Here is a 20,713-nt window from a genome sequence, read left to right on the forward strand (position 1 = left end):
TGTGCCCGACAGGTCTGACCCTGCCAGGCGCTTTGGCCACAGTAGGCACACTGTTCACGGAAGCACCATTAGCAACGGTGCCGGTGCTTCCGAGTCCCCAATCACATAAAGTCCTTTGGGACTCTATGGGAATGGAGACTTATAGTTTATGGGTGCCTGACTTCCCGGGCCGCCAGACTTGTAATAGCCCGGTGGCACCGGGAAGTCGGGAGCCAGTAAAATATAACAAGTCTGGCGGCAGCCCGCCCGTAGTACCAGCAGGGTTACCGCCTGACCCGTAATGAAGCCCCATGTCATTGAGGAGTCTTCTAGCATGGGTGATCGCCATTTAGATCCCATTCCAGCCAGGTCTCTTGTGGGATAAATGACCTCAACTTAAGCTTCATAACTGTATCCAGGGCAGTGGTCATCTTTCCAGCACATCAGTACAGGGTACACCTAACCTTAGGGACACAAAACATAAAGTCTTGGTACACTGCTTGTTCGATTGTAAACCTAACCTCTAATCTGGCCACCAATGTCCGCAGTTGACTTGATTAGACAGGCACCCATGTGGCAGAACAAACTAGGCCAATGCTGAACATGGTATCCATACTTTACGAATTTCACTGGAAAAAGGCTAGAACGAGATGAAATTTTAAGAGTGTGGTCCCAACACACAATTGAAAAAGATGGAAGTAGAAAGGCAGAGTTCCACTCTTCAAGAAAGCATCAGCTGATTCAATGGGTGCCCTGCAGCACAGAAACAAACAACGAAGATGGGAATGCAGGCTTCTATTATGGTACAGAGCCCACATTCCAAGCTTCCTGATTGGCTGCCAAGAACAGAGACGTCTTTATGGGAGGGCAAAAGGGGCACTTGCCCCGGGCCCCCACCTTAGAGGGGGGCCACAAAATGCAGCCTGATTAAAAGAATTCAGTTCCCATTATTCATCAAAATTAAATATCACATGCCAGGATTCTTTATGGTGTGCTGCTGAGGCTCTAAACATATTGCCTGCTGTTGTTGACATGTACATTCTGCTCTGATCTTTTCATCCTGTAATGCTTACTATGTTCAGTTTGTGCGGCACAACACCTGTAGCATGCACACCTTTCTGTGAGGACTATAATGATCACGTGCAATATCCAAAGTTGAAAAGGATATTGATGAATTTGAGTGTTGCAATGGTTCATAGAATAGCTCAATGTGTTAAGCACTTATTGCGGAGATATGCGTTCATATGCAAGATTACAGTACCAAATTCCAGCAAGGCTGACTCAGCCTTTGCAATGTATGCAGTCGATAAGCCAGCATGTATATGTACTTTGATTTTTAGAACACCAGGTGTTATCATCACCAATGTGCCTGCAACATATAGCGGTTGCAATAGAAAGTACCATAGCATAAGTATGGTGAAGGTCTAGAAATTGGTTCGTTCAGATGGGGAGTTGCAAAGGCTAGGCAGGCACCTCCAAAGACAAAGTGCTAGTCCACGGAGGTGATTATGTATCCAAATTCCAGACTGTGGAACCAAAACGTTCCTCCTTGGACCTGGCGTTGCCAGAAGATTATACAGTGATCCTGGACACATCTTTTATCACTGACAGTACTGTGCTGTCTTCTATGGAAAGATTTGTGTTTGGTCATGTGATTTGCATATTTTCCTATTCAGCCCTGTAAAATGGGATTATTCTAGTTCAGGCTAAGAAAAGACAGTGGTAAAGTGCAGACATTGCAGAGAGGATGCGAATTCCCGCTTAACCTTTTCACCAACATGTGATCCTGGGCATCTAATTTAATCTTATATTGCAGCACTAGTGAAAATTGCCCGTCCCTCACCGCTTCAGAGTGATTTTGTTCTCAGGGTATGATCTTTAAAAAAGACTCAATCGTGGTTTCAATGGCTATATGTAGTGTTGCTTCCTCTATAATAAAAGTGAGATGTGATATATTGCACACCGGGGCCTCCTGTTTATTTGCTCTCTAATGGCAACACTACTTGAAAACCATGTCCCTTTTCTAATCTGTCGGTTTGGAAACAGACAACTTTCGGGTATCTTCAAATCGTCGTCCACTCTCTATACTATGGTATGTGTAGGTTTCTCCTTGCTTCCCATTGGTGACCTGTATCCATGCTTGAGCCCTTTTGCATCTTTGAGGCAGCTAATCGTGTCGGTTGTCTGTTCTGGTGTATGTGCACCCTTTTCATACGATCTGTGTCCTGCAATTAAACTTTGTCCGAAATACCTTCCTTGTGGCTGCTATTTAGTGAAATGTTTCCTGTACCTCTGCTAGAACACAAGCACCCTTGTCGTAGACTGCAAAAGTAGCCCTTGAAATGCTACTTGTTTATCATTCTGAATACAACAAGAATGAAGGAGACTGAAATGGTGTTTGTCATCCTTTTTTTGATCTCTGCAAGCAACATATCAAACTGTGGGTTGTGATCATGACATTGCACAACCCCATATTCTACATCCCTTAATTCCTTTGGTCCGGTGGAGGGGGGCTCACAAGGTGTCCATGCCCCAGGCCCCAAAAGTGCTTAAAATGGCCCTGGCCAAGACATGTTTCAACTGTCATAAAGACCCTTAACTAACACACCAATTAATATTAAGGGCTCTGTTCATGAGCCGATCAAATAGTATAACTGGATCAGGTATTTTGAAAGACCGATAAATATGCAAATATTCTCCATTGAATTTAATTGTAAGCCGATTTATCGCTTACATATTCATTGTGGCAATCCCGAAAGCCGTTCTGGATTTTTCTATTCCGTGGGTTCCTTTACAAACCGCTATAGCAAAACAGGAAAGAGCACAAGAGCAATCAAACCAGGCACTAATTCAGACCGTGGTTCAGAAATTACCTCTTGGCTCGTAAAGCGCTGTCCTGCCCAACTTTGTTACTGATCATGAAGTATTGCACCTCAAACCGGTTGTATGGACCGCTCGCTATATTGGTGCATGAAGAGTTCTGGAGCCTTAGGAGTTAATTGAAAATGAAGCACATATTGAGCTAGGCACCAGCCAAGTCGATTGCATCGAACATTAGACCAGAGGTCTGCGGCCTTTGTCTCGCCAGATGTTTTGGACTACAAGTATCATCAGTCCTAGCCAGCATGGTCAATAGTCAGGGATCATGGGAGTCGTAGTCCAAAACATTTAGAGAGCCACAGGTTGCTGACCCCTGCATGTTTTCCAGTGCAATCGGTCCCCCATAAAGCAAAAAGACTGTTAGTCCGCAGTATGGCGTGCTAAAGGTCTTTTTGGATTTCAGCGCTCACCTTTGCATGAAGGCCATTTTGGCTTATTTTTCTAAAACATGGGTCTCCACTCAGGAAGAAGTTCGTAATAACTTCTTGGGCCCGTTACATTTTCCTGGAGGGAATGTTTCCGAAAATGGAATAAGGTAAAACATCTGAGAAAAATTAAACCAAGATGTCCGTATTCACAAGGAAATGAGCACGAGAATTCCTTTCCTGCATTTTCAGTACTCCCTCGTTGCTTATAACACCTGGAATGCCAGCTAAAACTGCTAGAACTATTTATTGCGCTGCGACTAAGCCTCATGCAGCGAATGTTGTGCGCGGAAGTGGCAGCGCACGTGCTGTGTGGCAAAAGGTGCAGCGGCCTGCATACACTGTTCAGAAGTTCCTTTACAAGGTGTGCAAACCTCTGAAGATCTGGAAACGGACGCCATGTTTTACAAGCACCTTTGGCCTTGATTCATGGTTCTGAAAACACCTGAGCCTCTTTTTAGTTCTGTGACCCCAAAAGCGGGTTTGGCACATTGCTCGGGTATTAATGGACTATTAATGGACTGCAGATCTGCTTACCTCGCCTCATAAGCAAGCGTGCAGCCATATTGCACGCAATGTTTCCGGGTCTCTTATCCCTCCCGCCTGCCCGTCCGTCCCACGGATCTGTCATGGATTTCGATGGTGATTTGCTGTTATCCGCAAAAGGTCAAGGTAGGAGGTGGCTCTGTCTGTGCATTGAAATGCGGTCCCTAGGATTCACCTAACATGGCTTCCGAGAAGGCGTGCCAGCGCAAGGTTAACCACTTACACGTGAATAAACAGGCAGTGGATCCGGGGGGAGGGAGGAAATGATGGGCTCAGTCTGGGACGAGGAGCCAGCAGTTCCCCCTATTGAAGGCGCATTTTTCTAAATTCCCAGCAATCTCACATCGTGTTATCAAGCACTGTACTGTGTTTTTTTTCTGTATTTGATTTACATTTTGTAGAACTTGACACTGCCTCGGGACAAACATGTACTCCGGGGTGGACTGGGAACCAAAAGAGGCCCTGGAATGTTGTTTCCAAAGTTGTCCCATATTACTCATTTTTAGTAAGCACAACCCTTTTCCTATGAGAACATTTGGAAATAACCACAGGAAAGAGGCCAGGCTGCAGAGGCCTACCTGGAAATCTCCAGTGTTCCATATAGGCCAGTCCACCCCTGCCCAGGGTGCAGAGGCCTACCTGGAAATCTCCAGTGTTCCATATAGGCCAGTCCACCCAAGCATGTACTATTAAATGAGAAAAGACAGTAGCCATCATTCTTTCTAAATTACATGATCAAGAGAGGGGTGGGTACTGAGAGCACTCCCAGGGGTAGCAGAGGAGTGCAGTGTCTGACAGGGCACATTTTGCTACAGTTGTAACATGCGTGCTGCTCACTGGATCTATTGTAAAATCCCAGCTCCTTGCACCAAGGCACTGTGTGAGTGTGAGCATTCTTAACGGTGTGCAATTCTAGGACATGACTGTCCAGTAGTCCCTGTTAGTGTGCCATATTGTGAAGTTGGAGAGACAAGAATGAGGCTTGAATAACTGTGGTGCTCCTGTTGTTCCAGGCTTACCTCATCCAGCACTTCAGGCGCTTTGCAAACTCATCACGGCTTCTGAAACTGGGGAACAGCTCATTAATCGGGTAAGTGAGAGAACATTCTCAGCTGGTCACAGTGGCAATCCTTAAGCATGTCTTATCGCTTTTAGAGAGTGTAATCACTTTCCATGCAACGTGGAGTCAGTCTTCAATGCTGAATTTAATTTTTATAATTCATCAAGCTCTGCATTTCAAAATAATTTAAAAAAAAACCTGTCGTTTTGTTTTTATATTATGTTAGCTAATAGCATTTTTCCTAATACTTCTATGTTTATTCCAATCATCGGCATGCATTCCACAGCATTTAAACATTTAAGAAAACGCAAGGCAGATGTTCTCCCGGTCCATACGTTATTGACTGAACTGGCTACTCTGGGAGTGTAAGACCCGCCAAGCGGTTGGGATCTGCACTGTATGTGTGTGAGAGAAATGGGGATTACACACGGTTATTCCGCTTTAAACGTTTGTTCCTTCTTGGAATATGAAAAGCGAGGCAGAAACATTAGCACAGTGTCCTTGTTATTAAAAAAATAACCGCATGTAAGCATCTTTGGCATCTTCTCAATTACTTGAATGAACCACAACAAGTCTCCATAGTAGCCTGAAAAAAGACTTCCACGTTTTTTAATTTTGTGTTTTTTTTTTCCGAATACAAATTGCTTTAGGCAGTATGGATGTTTATTGAAATCCGTGAATGGTGTCAAAGAGCCAAGAGTTGAGTGGGGCACCCCGAAAACACTTAGAATTCAACTTCCCCATAAGTTTTTCTGAATCATTGGTGATGAAATACAGTGTAGGAATCTTAAAATGGGCAACATTTTTAGTTAAAAACTTGGCAGCATAACCATACAATCGATCCGTGATCTTACAGTGGTCAAAATTGCCAGTGATTGCCCATATCATCTATTGCCGCTTGGGCAAGGACGGTCAGCTAATCAGGGGACTGGAAACGCGGTGGAAACTGCCAGTGCCACATTCTCACAGTCCCTTTTCTATTTACTGTAGCAGTGGTCATCTTTGTTTTCATGGGCGATTGGGCTCGCGTGGGGCCCTTATCTCATGAATAATCAACCTTTTCTCTATTCGCACCCGGAAGAAGGCCCGGCCATGAATTGTTATTAGTCCATTGTTTGGGGGCATACAGGGCTGGTAATAGCCAGGGCCCTTGCTGGTCCCCTGCTGAGGCACTCACTTCGCTTGGGCCTACTTAGGGTCAGGAGGGCGGCTTCTAATGACCCTGTACACCTGTGAACTTGGGGGTGATTGCTATAGCATAACTCCCCAGTTGGCTGTCAGAGCAGCCATAGGAACTGGAGTGAACGCTTTCCCTCTTTCTACTGAGATTGTGTCTCAGTGCTTGGCATTGGGTGATTGCCCACTGTGCTGTGAGGATGCTGGTCTGGCGTAGTGCCCCATGCCCAGCCACTAGGACCAATTCTGGTAGCTATGCTTTTTCTTTGTATTTGCTTTTCACTGTTGTCTGCAACTACCCCTAAGACAGAGGCATACACATTATTAACGCCAACATGCTTGATATAAGAAATTCAAGCTTGTGTGGGTGGACACTTAGGAGGGGGTAGAGAACCCCTCTCCCCCTGTGAATGAATTTGCTTCACGTGCTAAGCCTAACTTGGATCATTTGGAGAATTACTGAACCCCACCACCCCCTCTGTTCTGCTTGCACTGACAGAAATCACCTGGATCTTTGTGGCCAAGTCAACAACATGGGGCAATTGTGTACATCAGAGCAACCTTTCATTCTAGAAAGGGCACATTTCTTGACTTATTAGGTTTACTGTTTGTAAAATAAAGTCAATTCCTTTAGATGAATTAATTAATATGTATATCTATATTGATTAATGTCTGAAATGCGAAATTGATGGTATTTTTAAGCAAAGAAAACCTGTTGGTGACTTATTGAGTTAAGCAATTGCCGCAGATATCTGCCATTATCCTGCAGATCACAGGCTTGAATCCCACCAGGGCTACTCACCCTCCTATCCTTCTGTGTTTGGTAAACTGGGTAATAATAACACCAGGCACCTAGAATGCTACAAAAAAGGAATAGAAGGCATCAGGCGCTATATTAAACAATCTCTTATAATGTACAGCTGAGCCATTTGAGCTTCATTAATGTTAGCTTACCGCCATGCCTTGTCAACGTAGCTTGGCATTCCATATTATCTGATTACCTTTGAAGTTGGGATAACAGGTGCCCATCTTAATCTAAGAATAGAAAGAAGGGGTTGATGCTAACAAGAGGTACACAGTTAAGGGGCGGTATAGTTGCAGGCTGCGTTTTGCAGGGCACGAGCCGAAGAGCCATCTTAAACACACATGTGTGCAAAAGGATTACATTGTGAAACTTCACATCTGAGCAAAGAGCACATGCTCTGATTGCCATGGACATGCAAAGCACATCGCAATGCAAAGCAAAACACGCCGCGCTCATCATTGGGCATGGCAAGCGCTCTTTGTCAAAGTGGTACTACAATAAATCCCTTGCGCATATGCATGCGGAGAACTATTGTACCACCCCCAGCATTTCATGTATTTATGAAATGCAGAAACACTATCTCAATGGCCTATGCGTCTTTTTTATGGTTTCGGTTCTTTCAACTAGAGTATGCATGTATGTTTGTCGTTATTATACAATATGGATGTCTCGGGGTTGATTTGTGGCATTTTTCATTTCCACAGTTTGTTTCAGAAAGTAAATGATGTGTTTCAGGAAATTAAAAGTCAACTGTTAACTTAGAATGACACTATTCAGATGGGAGCATCACTGATGTAGGTGAAGAGGCGCGAACAGAGTGCGAAGTCAAAGGGAAGAGGATGAGAATGACGAGCTGGCAGATAGCGCCATGGCTACCTCCAAACTCGGAATGAGGCCCAGTGTTACCGAAAAATGTTCTATAACATATTTTTATCTTTGAGAAGACACAACAGTGTGGCTTGAGTACTACCTCCCTTCAGCAGCTATCTCATGATTACATAACCACAGAGTATTTGTGTGGAAATACGTGAAGTTCAGTTGGTACAATTGATTACATTGATTTATGTATTTATATATTTATTGAAGTTTTATAAAGCACCAACCATGAGCACAGATGCTTCGTCTCGGTAGGATAGCTCAGGGACAACGTGCACGCCTTGGAAGCAAGACAACGCAGAGCACCACAAGTTCGATCCCCGGGTCCGCGCTTAGAAACCTCTGGGTATTAAGCGCGTTATAAATAACCAATCATATCATGTCATAGCACCTCCAAGCCACAGAAAAGGGGCGTGGGTGGGCTGATCTTTCCCAGGCTTTGGCAGCATCCATGACAGTTAAGTGCAAAGGAAGGGCGGAGCAGAGGAGCAAATATTGATAAGTGCAAGGACAGGTGGTACAGGCCAGAAAGTGCAAAATACAAGGGCCTATGTAGAACCTCCAAGAGGGGGCAAAGTTCATGCTGTGTAGCAGGAGAGGCTCTTGGGTAGACAGTCCAATTCAGATAAATTCAGATTGGGCCGCTTAGCTGGACGGTTCCATTCAGTTTGGAGCAGGAACACAGGTCCTGCTAGGAGATCAGGGATCAAGGAAAAAGGATTTCCTGAAGATCGTTCCAAATGTGGCCAGCTGCTGTATCTAGAGTCCTGTCACCCACCTTCGTTCTTCTGAAAGTCGCAATAACAGCCAGCTTGCATGCTTCAATTTGCGTGTGGTGCATTATTTTAGGGTAGGGCTTGTGATGCACCAGTCAGTAAAATATAGTCCATGTGCATTGTGGATGCCCTGAAAATCCCACTGAATTGTACTACTTGTTGGATTGACAAGACTGTCCATACGTTACTGGGCAGGGGTCTGCAACCTTTGGCTCTCCAGATGTTTCGGACTACAGTTCCCATAAACCCTAGAAAGTATAGTCAATGGAGAAGGGTCATGAGTTGTAATTAAAAACATCTGTAGCGCCAAAGACTGCAGACCACTGTTACCTCAATGTAGTCTTCTTGAATGGTATAAATAGTCTATATTTGTAAATGTGCATTGATACAACCCCAGACTGCAATGCTGCACCTAATCACTAATCAAGGGGCCCCTCTTCAGGTGAGTTTAACTATGAGGCTCTTTTTAGATATGCGTTGATTCTGGATTAGATTTGACTGTTGCTTTGCGCCTCCATTTTCCTACTGATTTCTGTGTTGCAACGTTTATTGATTTCATGCTGCTTTAACCTGGCAGAGCTTACTAATCGAATGGACAATTCATAGCTTGCTGAACGGCTTGTGCTTGTGTTTTAAGCCTATTCTCTCTCTTTCTCTCCCTCTCTTTCTCCTTTTTTTAACCTGCTGCCTGAAGGCTGTTAAAAATATGGTTGGCATGGTAAGTACTCTGCTCAGCTGCGAACCTGAGCCTTACACTAATCATGATATGAGTAACGTATGAACGTTTACAGCTGGGTTTGAGACAAGTCACGTCTTTAGGAATCCAATGGCCCCCAGTGGTCAAAGTCACTCATTCACATCTTAATCTATGTAGCCTTGGTCATTGGCAGGCATGTAGCTAATTATATTCATTCATAAATGCACACATGCAAAGAGATGCCAAAATAGGCCACTGGGCTCAGTGAGTCTGTCTATTCCTCTATACTTTACAGATGTATTCCTAGCACGAATTGATTTGCAAGCAGATGTCATCATACCCCTGAGCAAATAAGTTCCTGTACGCAGGAGCACTGAGTTTTTCCCGCACAGTGCTCTTTCTGCGGTGGTGCCCTGCAAAGTAAGGGCGGAACTGTGGAATTTTGTAGGAACATGGCTAATATGAGTTCCCACCCACCTCCCCTCTTCGCCATCCACAACCTAAATTGCTTCACGTCCAGACAAATGTAACTCGTCACTTATTGTAATGACTTCTCATCGATGACGTGCACCACTGCGCTCAATCCACCAGGGGACGAAATTGACTCCACAGGGAAGGAAGACAAGATCTGGGGGGTTACAGGGCTGGTGCACGTGTGTCAGCCTCCCTGTTAACGCTTTTCTTGATTGGGCACCTCTACAACATCGAGATGACACTCCAAAGGATGTGCCGAATTTGTATTGCTTCTAGCGTGGCTAATGTGTGTGTTTGATTGACCAGAATCATCCAAGAAGGGAAAGGCACATGTTAGCCCTCCTTTGCAAAAGTGCCACATCGTACCCTAAACCTGACCTTAGGATCCCCCTTTGCTTCTCAAGGTGTGATCCTCCGTGCTCACTGTAGCTTGATAACGGGGCACTCATGAACCTCGACCCGTCCAACCCCTTGGCACCCACCTTATTCCATGTGTTGAATGTACTTTCAGGTTTCCACTCGCTTGAGAGGTGAGGGTTTTCAACACAAGTAGCCAGAGTACATCTGTCCACTATAAAGTTTATCTGCTAACCCAATCACCAGCTTGTAAAAGACCCATTTGTCAGACCAGGCCTCCAGCAATTTGTTAGATTTGCTGGGTCTGTGTGTGATTGTATCCGGGGGCTTCCCATTGTATGGGGAAACAACTGTGTGCTTACTTCATCTGTGGGAGTCTACGATTGAGAGACACATGAGTTAATGTTTAATTAAATGATCCTCTAATTATCGCTTCTAGTTGCAAAGACAGGTTAGAAAACCTGCTAAAAAGTCAAAGCTTAATTTCCTGATCTCCATCCTAGGATCCAGACACAATTGCAGGGGTATTTCATATTGTTTTCCATCTGGTGTCAAATCTGAATAGTTTTTAATCTATCTACAGTTACATGTCCATTTACCAGCTGCCCAGTAAATAAGATTAATCAGTATCACACCAAAATACCTCAGCCCATCAATGAGAAGGCCAGAAATACAGAATTTCGAGAGCCCATTGTACCGCATATATACATATATATGTTATAAGTTCATTAAAAAGGTGGAGGGATATCAGGGGAGGTGCGGGGGTCTCCCCCCACATGTATATGCAGTAAAATGGGGTAAAAAATTCGGTATTCTGGGCTTCTAAATTTTATTTTCGAAATGATCAGATGGATCCGATTAATCCACATATAGGTGTCCCACCTACTGTGGACCGATAAGCTGTGGATCCTGCCTGACCCAGATCCTGCCTGCATTAGCCCCCTCATCTGTTTCTATGCTTGTACCCCGCTGCATCTTCTCTCTTCATATCCTTCCAACTGTGCCCATCACATTCTAGGTTTGTATCCATATAATTGCATCCTACTACTCGTTCCTCTTCTTGAAGAGTCATCTTTTGCTTCGCAGCTAATTCTGCACCATGCAATACCCAACACATACCGAGTGGGTGAGAGGCTGAACCAGATTCCACACGCACTCACTCTTTACATGATGGTAAAATCTGCCTTCTTTCAAGTTCACTTTTGAACATCTTCTGCTGACCAGCAACAGAAAAATAGTGTTTTTCTCTGGACTGGATTACAGCACTAAGTTTTGTAGGTTCTTCCATGCTGCTACTGTCCAACCAAAATGACTTCTTCCCCGTTAACATCAAGGCACTCTGGAATGCTTTCTCTGCCTAGCAGAGAGCAACCCCATTGAGTAATGTGCCTCCATGGCCCTCAAAGCAAACAACTTCAGTCAATATTTCAGAACATCATGTTTAGGTTGAAACATGGAGATTTAGCTCTCCTACAGACTTACTGCATACATGTTGAACCTGGACATTTTTGTGATTCACTGCATTTTACCTTTGCGTTTAGTGAAGGGTAGGCATACACGTATTCTTCACCAATACCACCTTCTATACACTTCTATACACTACACAACACATATGCTTAACTTTCTGCCAAGACTCGTATTGGCCGACCCACCCTTCCGCAAATGACGGAGCTTTAGTCGCAGGTCACCTCTTTAAAAACCAGGTGACCCACGGATATTGATGGGTCACTATGGGCAAGGTCAAACCCCAATGATCTTCGCCACTCCTCCATCTCCTTGATTATCCATAAGGACCGTGCTAGCCATTTCAAGGGGCAGTAGGTAGGGTCGCTGGCGCTTGCAATACACGCCTACTTCTATGTCTCCTGAAAGTGGCCCTAATCACACTGGAAATAACAATGCTTTGTTTTTACTTTTGCCGCATGGACTGGCCCATTCACAGGAGAACTAGAAATGTATTTTCTCTCTCACCCGCTCTGAAAATAATAGAAAAAAAGTCTATTTTCCTTGGGCTCGTGCTTGAAAAGGGCTGCACCATGTTCCACTGGCATGCGAGGGACTGCCTAGGCCTCCACTCGGCAGTGGGGGGTGTTTTCAGAAAGCAGCAGGTCCTCCTTTGTGGCATGCCATTACATGGCGCACTGTCTCTTGGGTGGCCCTCAAACATTTTAAGCGTAAAGTTTTAGGGAATGTGCCAATGCTGTCATGAAAGGAACTTATCATGTTGGCCACTAACCACCTGAGCTTTGATTGAACTGGAGTCCTAAGTGATGCAGGGGACACTAAGATCACGCCAAGCTATTGTGTAGCCTAGTTTCTCTGCTCTATGCAGGTCTTATAAACCTCTGTGAGTATGTGTCCCAATTATGATTTGCAATGTGCCAGGAATTAAGGCTGTCAAACATCATTCATATGATATTTTATTTATATCGTGCTCGTACACAAGTGTTTCAGAGCGCGACCAAGCAAAGGGAGGGAAACAAAGGAGAACAAAAAATAAAAACAACGATATTACTAGGCCCAGTGACATTAAGAACGCACAAGTGCTTGAAGAAGGGAAAAGGGGGAAAGTGCGTGGAAGTGGGAGAAGTGGAAAGTGCAGAACAGAGGAGAGAAAAGAATAAGTTAAATAAATGAATAAATACAGGCAATGAAAATACAGGCATTGCACCCCACATGAGACTGGCCTTCTCACTCCTGAACTGAAGACCTACCTCTTCATAGAGACCCTCACCCACCTTCCACAGAAGGTCTCTCACTCACTCCTACCCCAGGCCTGGCTCCTGTGCCCCTGCCTTCCCACCCTCTTCTACTATAACCTTATGCACTTCATATTGTATCCTCCACCCCTGTGCACAACACACCCTTGGTGTGGAGCTAGGTTTGCGTGCAAAAGTTGGCAAGAGCTCTGTACATGTTTCCCTATGGCAAGTGCATTAGGTTGAAGTGCACCGTGGATAGCCAGCCCACATGTGAGATTTATGCCTTTTGCAGTACACATGTGAACAAGATCACCCCAGCTAAAACGAAACACTCCCCTGTGCCATGACAATTCGTTCTGAAGTCATGTAATTGCATTGTGAAAACAAATATTAGTCCCAGTGAGTGTTAAATTATAGTCAAGATTTTGAGTTGCATGTTTTATCACGTTTTATGTGGATTTCTTATTTCTATAAATCATTGCAGCAGTCTTATGATCAGAAAAGAACTTTACACAAGCTGACGCGGCACATTGGGGGTCATTATGACTCTGGCGGTAGCCGTGCCGGTAAATACCAGCACGGCTGCCGCCTGAGTCATGAATTTTCCGGCACCCGGGAATTGGCAATTACCGGGGCATTACAGCCCCGGCAGACCCGGTAATTGGACATTCCAGGGCGCCGTAAAATGTTACTCCCTGTTCCCATTTGAGTCCCATTGGACTCAATGGGAATGGGGAGGACCGATGCACCGGTACCATTCATGAATGGTGCCGGTGCATCCATCAAGGTCTGCGAGCGGGTGCCGTTCCGCCCGCCGGGTCAGACCTGGCGGACAGAATGGCACCCGCTCGCAGACCTCATAGTTTGCTGGTCTGGTAACAACGGTGCAGGTAGCTTACCGGCACTGTTGTTACCGGACCGGCAAACTCGTAATGAGGCCCATTGTCTCGTGTTGTTAAAATATGTATGTGCATCGCATATTTGTTTTGCACCATACTTGTTTCATTCAAAAAGAATCAAGTCATATATCAAAGGATGTCTGTAGTTTTCCTCTAGGCACCTCTGCCAGGGCTGATGTCAGAAAGAGGGCAGGATTCAGCCAATAGGCTGGCTGTTATTCGCCTGTTGGCTTCTTGCTGTTGTTGCACCCCACATCTTGACCCCTGTTTTGGGTTGTTCCACAACCTAGAAGTATATGCAGCAAGTGGGTCAACTTAAGACCCCAAATACAGCCATGTGCCTGCATCCCCACATCTACGCCAACATTGGTTGGCCAATCAGAAATGGATGCCACCACTCTGGGGTCATTCATGGTCAATAAGGTCAGCGACCATATAATGCTCCCGCCAGTTCAATGAGTACATTATGGTTTCATGAGTGGTGACTCACCACGTAGTGCCTCAGTTTGAGTCTGGTGGCAATGGTAAACCATGATGCTATGAATACTACCACATACGTATGAGTTGGGATCTTATTGATATTTACCACATGGGGTAAATAGAAAGTACTACTGGTGTAAATATGAGGGTGAGCTACACATATTCCCATGTCACCTGTGGATACAGTTAATTCATGGCTAGACCCAGAAAGGGCACTTTTGTCCCAAGCATGTCTTGTGGTGCAGTGCATAGAAGGCTGCACTGGTGAAAAGTAGATGGATGTGCGGCTGGTATGTATGAATCTGTGTCGCTCCTTCGCCAATCAGAATGGGGAGATGCAATGGATCAGTTAGAAAAGGTGGATATTTACACATGAAGTATTGCATGTGGTAAATACGCCATATTCATCCCAATGCATTACTGTTTTGTGTATCCCCTGCTGTCATAGTCCATGTCTCGACATTCCTATTTAGATGTTATCTTAACAACAGGAAGCAACTTAAATACTGCACGTGTTTACTGTTACCACCATACTATTCATATAATGAGGCCTTATATCCGATGATAAATGAAATACAACACCAAATTACACTTAAATCACTAAATGGAGACACAAGAAGCAGATACCATGATACAGAATATGAGACAGTGAATTTGCGTATGACTTCAGAAAAAGCAAACTTACTCCAGTTCGTAGAATGTGCACCGGACTGGGGGTTTCATGCAATTGACTCGAGATGTCACTTTCTCTTCAGCTGCATCAAGTTCTGGTCCAGCTTCAGGCCGGAGAGAAAGAACATGATTTTTCTTCGGCGCCAATTCAGGTGTCCATCAGCGTGCAGCTCTGGAGGCTTCCCGGGTGTCACGAGTTCTTGGCTGCTTTAGGTACGTTGTGATGATCATTTCTCCTTTCTTTTGATAATGTACGTGTGTGTGTGTCCCCTTTGCTGAGCCAATGAAGCCTTCCCAGCACTGTACACTCAAAGGTGCCAGTGTGCATGAAAAAGAGTCCAATTACCATCTTGAAGCCAAAGATGTCCTAGGTGGACCCTTGGAAAGCCATGCGTACTGTAACCGTGGTGTAATTATTGATCAGGTATTTCTGCTCTGCTGTGACTGCTATCTCTGTATTAGTTGGACTAGTTGTGTCCACAATACATTCGTATGTCTATGCACAGGGATAGCAAATTGCTGCTACAGGAGGAATGTCTGCAGGTACCAGACACTTGTGTGTGTCTATGCCCCAAAGAACACAATCACACCGGCCTCCCCTGTATGAGGGTTCTATGTCTCCCAGAGCAGGCAACGGGGTGGAGGGAGAAAGATGGGGAGAGAAATTGCTGTTGACTATGAGCAATATTGACTACTCCTTGGAGCTCCTGTGACTTATAATATTGCGTCTAGTGTGGTCGCTATTTGTGTTGCGTGGTGGCCGTTGTGTTTGTGTTGTGTTTGGATAGGGACATGTCTGTACTGTGTAACAAATGCATAGCATGCAAGTTAGTGACGCAAGAAAGAGTGGAAGAAACTTAACAAGAGTGTATCTCATCCCATAGCTTGACATACAAAAACAACAAGTTATCACTAGTGGAATGATCACTTTATAATACTAAGAGTAATGATGCCTATTACTACCGCGCGTGCGATCGAAACTGCTGCACTATGTATGAATAGCTGTGCAGTGCAGATCATTCTGACAGTAACACTTTTTAACCATTAGGAACAATGTGGCAAACAATATGCGCACTAAAACAATGTCACAGATGGTTCACTGCATCGAATGAACCAGAGTACACACATTCTCGGTCTGTGCTCCAGACTCTGGAATCTCACCTCGCTCCATATGAGACTTGGTCCCACAATTGAGAGTGCAGCTCAAGACCAAACACTTCGAGAGGCACCTATACCAGCTCTTGCAACACGGATACACATCAGCCCTGCCAACGCCCCCTCCCGAAGGACATGCCATATCCAATTTTCCATTCCGCTGTCCTTCCTACCAATCATGTAACTATTTATTCTTCATAACTTTTGTGGCACCAGTTCCGCCTCAAACCTGTACCACAATAATTCACCCCTCCATAATTTTACAGATTGTACCGCTTCCTGTGATTAAATATCCTATATAATAAAAGGCCAGATGTATGTTTGTCCAATGCAGTCATGCACAGTAGAGACTACCCTCTTCGCTTGTTGTCACCACTGGGGGTGGCTGATATTTAGTGGTCCTACTGTGTTAATGAAAAACCTAAAAAATATTTGTTTTCTATTAACATGAATTACAATCAATTGAAATCAAATATAGCACATAATATATTAACACTCTGAAAATGTCTTTCTTTAGGTACTTTGGCCGTGTACACTAGTACAAAATAAAACATCACAAATAAACTGCATGTAGTCAAGGAAAGGGTTTCTTGATTCACGCGTGGCAATATGCCACTCATGACCCTACTTATCAAACCGTATAACTAAACATATGTGCCATTCAGCCACCGAGTACAATTGAGAATGTCCGTGTTATGCTGAGTGTATGATGTCGCATGGAATGGAATGCTGGAAACTTGAGTGAATGATCCAGCAGCAAACGTTAGAACTAGATCTGCTGAGGAGCGGATACGCCGGCGGATGTCCCCTTGTTACCTGGTACTAAACTCTTGGACCTGTATACCTACACAGCATCTACCAGGAGTAAAACTCCTTGATTTCAATCTACAACTTGTCTCCTGAGTCATTTCCCCACAAGCTGATATTGAACTGTGTCCTGGTGCTTAGACATGTAGATACATATGTCTAACAGTCATCCTGTTTGCATTAATTTAACACAAACAATACATGCGAGTTCATCCTCCAGTGTAGGGAGGGGAGGGGCTTTATGGACATCACTGAACAGTGCCATATCTTCTCTTCCTTGACATTACCCTGTCTACTAAACGAGTATGTAATGTATCATGTATCGCCATTGGTCATTTCGTGGAGCACCAGGCATGAAAGATGGCATTGAGAGTGGGTCCTGAAACAGAAATACAGACTGCCTCACTTAAAATCGAGTTAACTTTCTCAGTTGTCGGCCTCTTTTTTTTTAATTTTTGTGTGTCTCCACTATAAAATTATTGAGACAGTTTGAGAGGGAAGTAACAGGGGAGCGAAAGAGGCAGGAGGAAAGAGGTAGATACAGAGTGGGGCAGAGGGAACGAAGAACTGGGAAAGGTGCATGGCCGGATGCAGCAAGAGATGCGGTGCGTGTGAGATGGAGAGAGAGCTAGACAGAAATGAGCAGGTGGTGGAGCAGGAGATGAACGAGAAGATAGAACAAGGGAGGGTGTACAATATTAAGAGAGAAGGAGTGGAAGAGGGAGAAAGGGCTCAAGAAAGGAAGAGAGAGAGCCGGCGCATTGCAGCAGAATGTGCAGGAAATGAGACAGAGCAAAGGGGGACAGGCATCTCGAGAGGAAAGAGGGGACAGAGGAGTAAGGGAGACAAGGAGCAGGTGTACAGGAGAAAGAGAGCTCAGGAGAGGGAGATGGAGCTGTAGAGAGCGAAGGAGATGCAAAGAGAAATCTTGAGAAGACAGGCGAGGGAGAAGGAGAGGGTGAATGGAAATACAGAAGGAGAGGAGAGAGGGAAAGCAGGAGCGGAGTAGGAGGAGAGGAAGCAGAAAAAGTTGAGAGGATGAGAAGTGGCAGCAGACATGGGGTAGGGATGGTGTATCAGGAGACGCTGCACTTTAGGGAGATCAAGAGTGCAGTAAACAGATCTTGGCGGGGAGGGAACGAGAGAGCAGGAGTGGTCGTGGGATAAGTAGACATGTAGAAGTAGTTTGGACAGAAACTGAATCTTGCGAATAGGAAATGGAGATGGGTTCAGGCAGCAGCAGTAGAGATGGAGCAGAATGACAATGAGAGGCAAGGCTAGAGAAGCTAAAAAGGGAGCGAGGGCAGGGACCTGACAAGCTCTATATTTACACCACAAACTCCTTTTTCTAACAAGCTGTTTTCAGGTGAGAAGGCATTGATGGGCTATCTTTTTTGCCCCATCCTGGTAGAGGGGTAAACTGTGGAAAGAGACTGTCATCTCCCGGCTTTGGCCAATGCAAAGATGGAGCAGAAGTTAAAAAAGCCTAAATGCTGCCTATCTCTGGATTGCGAATGGACAATGCTTTATGGAGCCCAAAGGATTCTGCTCATGCAGAACTTTGAGTGCTCCATCCAGGGGATGCCTATGGAGTGAAGTCTGTGCGCGGCAGATGTGTGTACGGCCAACAAACCATCTTCATGGTGTATGAGCGATTTACCAATAGCCTGCACTCGCTAGACCTAGGGACCGATCGCAGAAAAAAGCATGATGCAAAAATAATGTGATCCATTTTGTTTCTGATTTTCTAGGTTTTGACTTGTGTGAAGTTGGCCAAGAGGAAGTGATTCTCAAAACCGGTAAACAAGCTAACAGGAGGACCATGCACTTTGCTCTTCAGTCGCTACTGGCACTTTTTGGTAAGCCTGACAACGTACACCATGAGGCCTAAGCACAAATCAACCCCAATCACTTTGAATTTATTGGATTGCATAAATTAACTTTGCAATGGTTTTGTATGTATTTGTATCATTCATTGCATACATGAATTTAGGTGGCTTAAAACCCAATTTTCTTGAAGAATAACTAACAGATCACATGAGATTAAAATGTGAATAGTTTTGTCACAGTTTGTAAAGAAAACGAGATAAAAATACCTGAACGTTGGTTCCTACACACTTTCTCTACAATAAATACAAAATCCATGAAACCCCCAGGCTCAGAGTGAAAGTCATGTTCTATTGCTACACAAATATATGTTCTATGCCTTGTTTGTGGTCCTGGTCTCCTGTGCCACAAAAGGGAGCAGGGGGATCATGGACCCCTTCCTGACATTGCTTCTAACTCTATATTATTTTAAATTCAGTGGTTCTGACTGACACATCCATCAAACAATAGCTTGGTCTTTTCGACAAAGCACCCTACAAATAGAATGTTGATTCTAAATGTTGTTAAATTAGGATTTTGTAGCACAAACATGTTTCTGTTGTTTGCTAGAGTGACTCTGTTGATTGTCCTACTTTCCTTTCCATTGGTTTCTCCTTGATCCTTGCTTCTGCACCCTGTCAATTTCCACTACACTACTTGACAGAATTTAGCACTCTCAACCTTTGCGCTCAATAGCACTGAGGCATAGAAGACAGTATATGGTTTTGGTATCGTTGTTAAATGATCACAACTTCTCCGGTTATACCCCCTTCTAGTTGCCAAGGCTACAGTAGATGGACTCTTGGTATCTCTTTCTCTGCAACTATTCAATCTACGTTTGTATTCTGTCCAGTCAATCAAGCTCTTTCAAACCATCCAATGTCTCTCTCGCTCTCTCTCTCTCACTCTCTCTTTCTCTCTCTCTCTCTCTCTCTCTCTCTCTCTCTCTCTCTATTTCTCTATCTCTCTCTCTCTCTCTCTCTCTCTCTCTCTTGGAATAATACATGTTTCCATTGCATTCTAGATCTCCCATTGAATATCCCAGTGAAGAGAATTGGATTGACCTTCTGACCACCAGTAGTTCTCTAGCCAAGTGACCCATGTGCCCTAGCCATCCCATTTGAAATCGTATAACCGCTCTTAAGATTGTAAACTATGGGGGTCATTACAAGTTGGGCGGCAAGGGATACCGGGCACCGGTAAGGAGACCGGTGCTGGTAATCCCTTACCGCCCAATTCCGAGGTCCCTTAGCGGGACCCTTAGTGGGACCACACGTCCTTTACGGGTCCCACTAATGGACCAGGGCGCTAATAACGGGCCTGCTATTCGCAAGTCCATTATTAGCGCCCTCCCCATGCCCATTGAACCCTATGGGGACTCAAATGGGAATGGGGAATGGTTGGTTCAATGGGGACTTACCGGTCCCTCCAGGGTCGGAATGTACCGGTAAGTCCCCATTGAACCAGACCGGTGCCGGACCCGGTATTGGATGCAGCCATGGCGCAAATAGTGCCATGGCTACCTCCAATCTCGGAATGAGGCCCTATGTGTTCCTAATGTCTGTGATGCTACATCCCCAACCTGATTTTTTGCTTGTAAAATGCCTTTTAATACTAGGTAGCCATGGTGCTATTAGCGGCATGGCTGCCTCCAAACTCGGTGCGGGTCCAGGTTCCTTGAATGAGGAATTACTGGGCCATTCCAACCTTGAGGACCCAGTAATTCCTCATTCAAAATACCTATGCCCATTCCCATTCGAGCCCCCATAGGGCTCAATGCGAATGGGGAGGGAGCTAATAACGGGCCCGTTATTAGCTCCCTGGTCCTTTAGCTTCTCCCGCTGAGGGCGGCTGGTTTTACCAGCCGCCCTTAGCGGGACCCGCTAAAGGCCCTCGGAATGCAGCGGAAAGGGGTTAACGGCACTGGCATCCTTACCGGCGCCGTTAACCCCTTACCGCCGCACTCGGAATGAGGCCCTATGTCTCTCTGCCCTCCATGCAACTCTCCATTAATACGTATTTCCCCGTTAGATTACTTCATCACAGTTCATTGTCAAATTCTCATCTCTAGCTATGACCCT

At 44.9% G+C, this 20,713-nt stretch overlaps 1 protein-coding gene across 3 annotated transcripts in view; it reads left to right on the top strand.

Moving 5' to 3' along the window:
• The window catches only part of TTC28 (tetratricopeptide repeat domain 28), a 1,396,661-nt gene that overhangs the window by 1,371,092 nt on the left and 4,856 nt on the right, over window positions 1-20,713 (top strand). For 2 of the 3 annotated variants that reach the window (XM_069619361.1, XM_069619363.1), the window contains exons 18-21: window positions 4,844-4,920; window positions 9,218-9,241; window positions 14,888-15,017; window positions 18,518-18,625. In XM_069619361.1, the coding sequence (XP_069475462.1) occupies window positions 4,844-4,920; window positions 9,218-9,241; window positions 14,888-15,017; window positions 18,518-18,625 (339 nt within the window). The remainder of the gene's footprint in view (window positions 1-4,843; window positions 4,921-9,217; window positions 9,242-14,887; window positions 15,018-18,517; window positions 18,626-20,713) is intronic. The other variant, XM_069619362.1, reaches the window with a different exon arrangement.

Source organism: Ambystoma mexicanum, chromosome 10 (assembly GCF_040938575.1).
Source record: "Ambystoma mexicanum isolate Mex_15411 chromosome 10, UKY_AmexF1_1, whole genome shotgun sequence".
NCBI lineage: Eukaryota > Metazoa > Chordata > Amphibia > Caudata > Ambystomatidae > Ambystoma > Ambystoma mexicanum.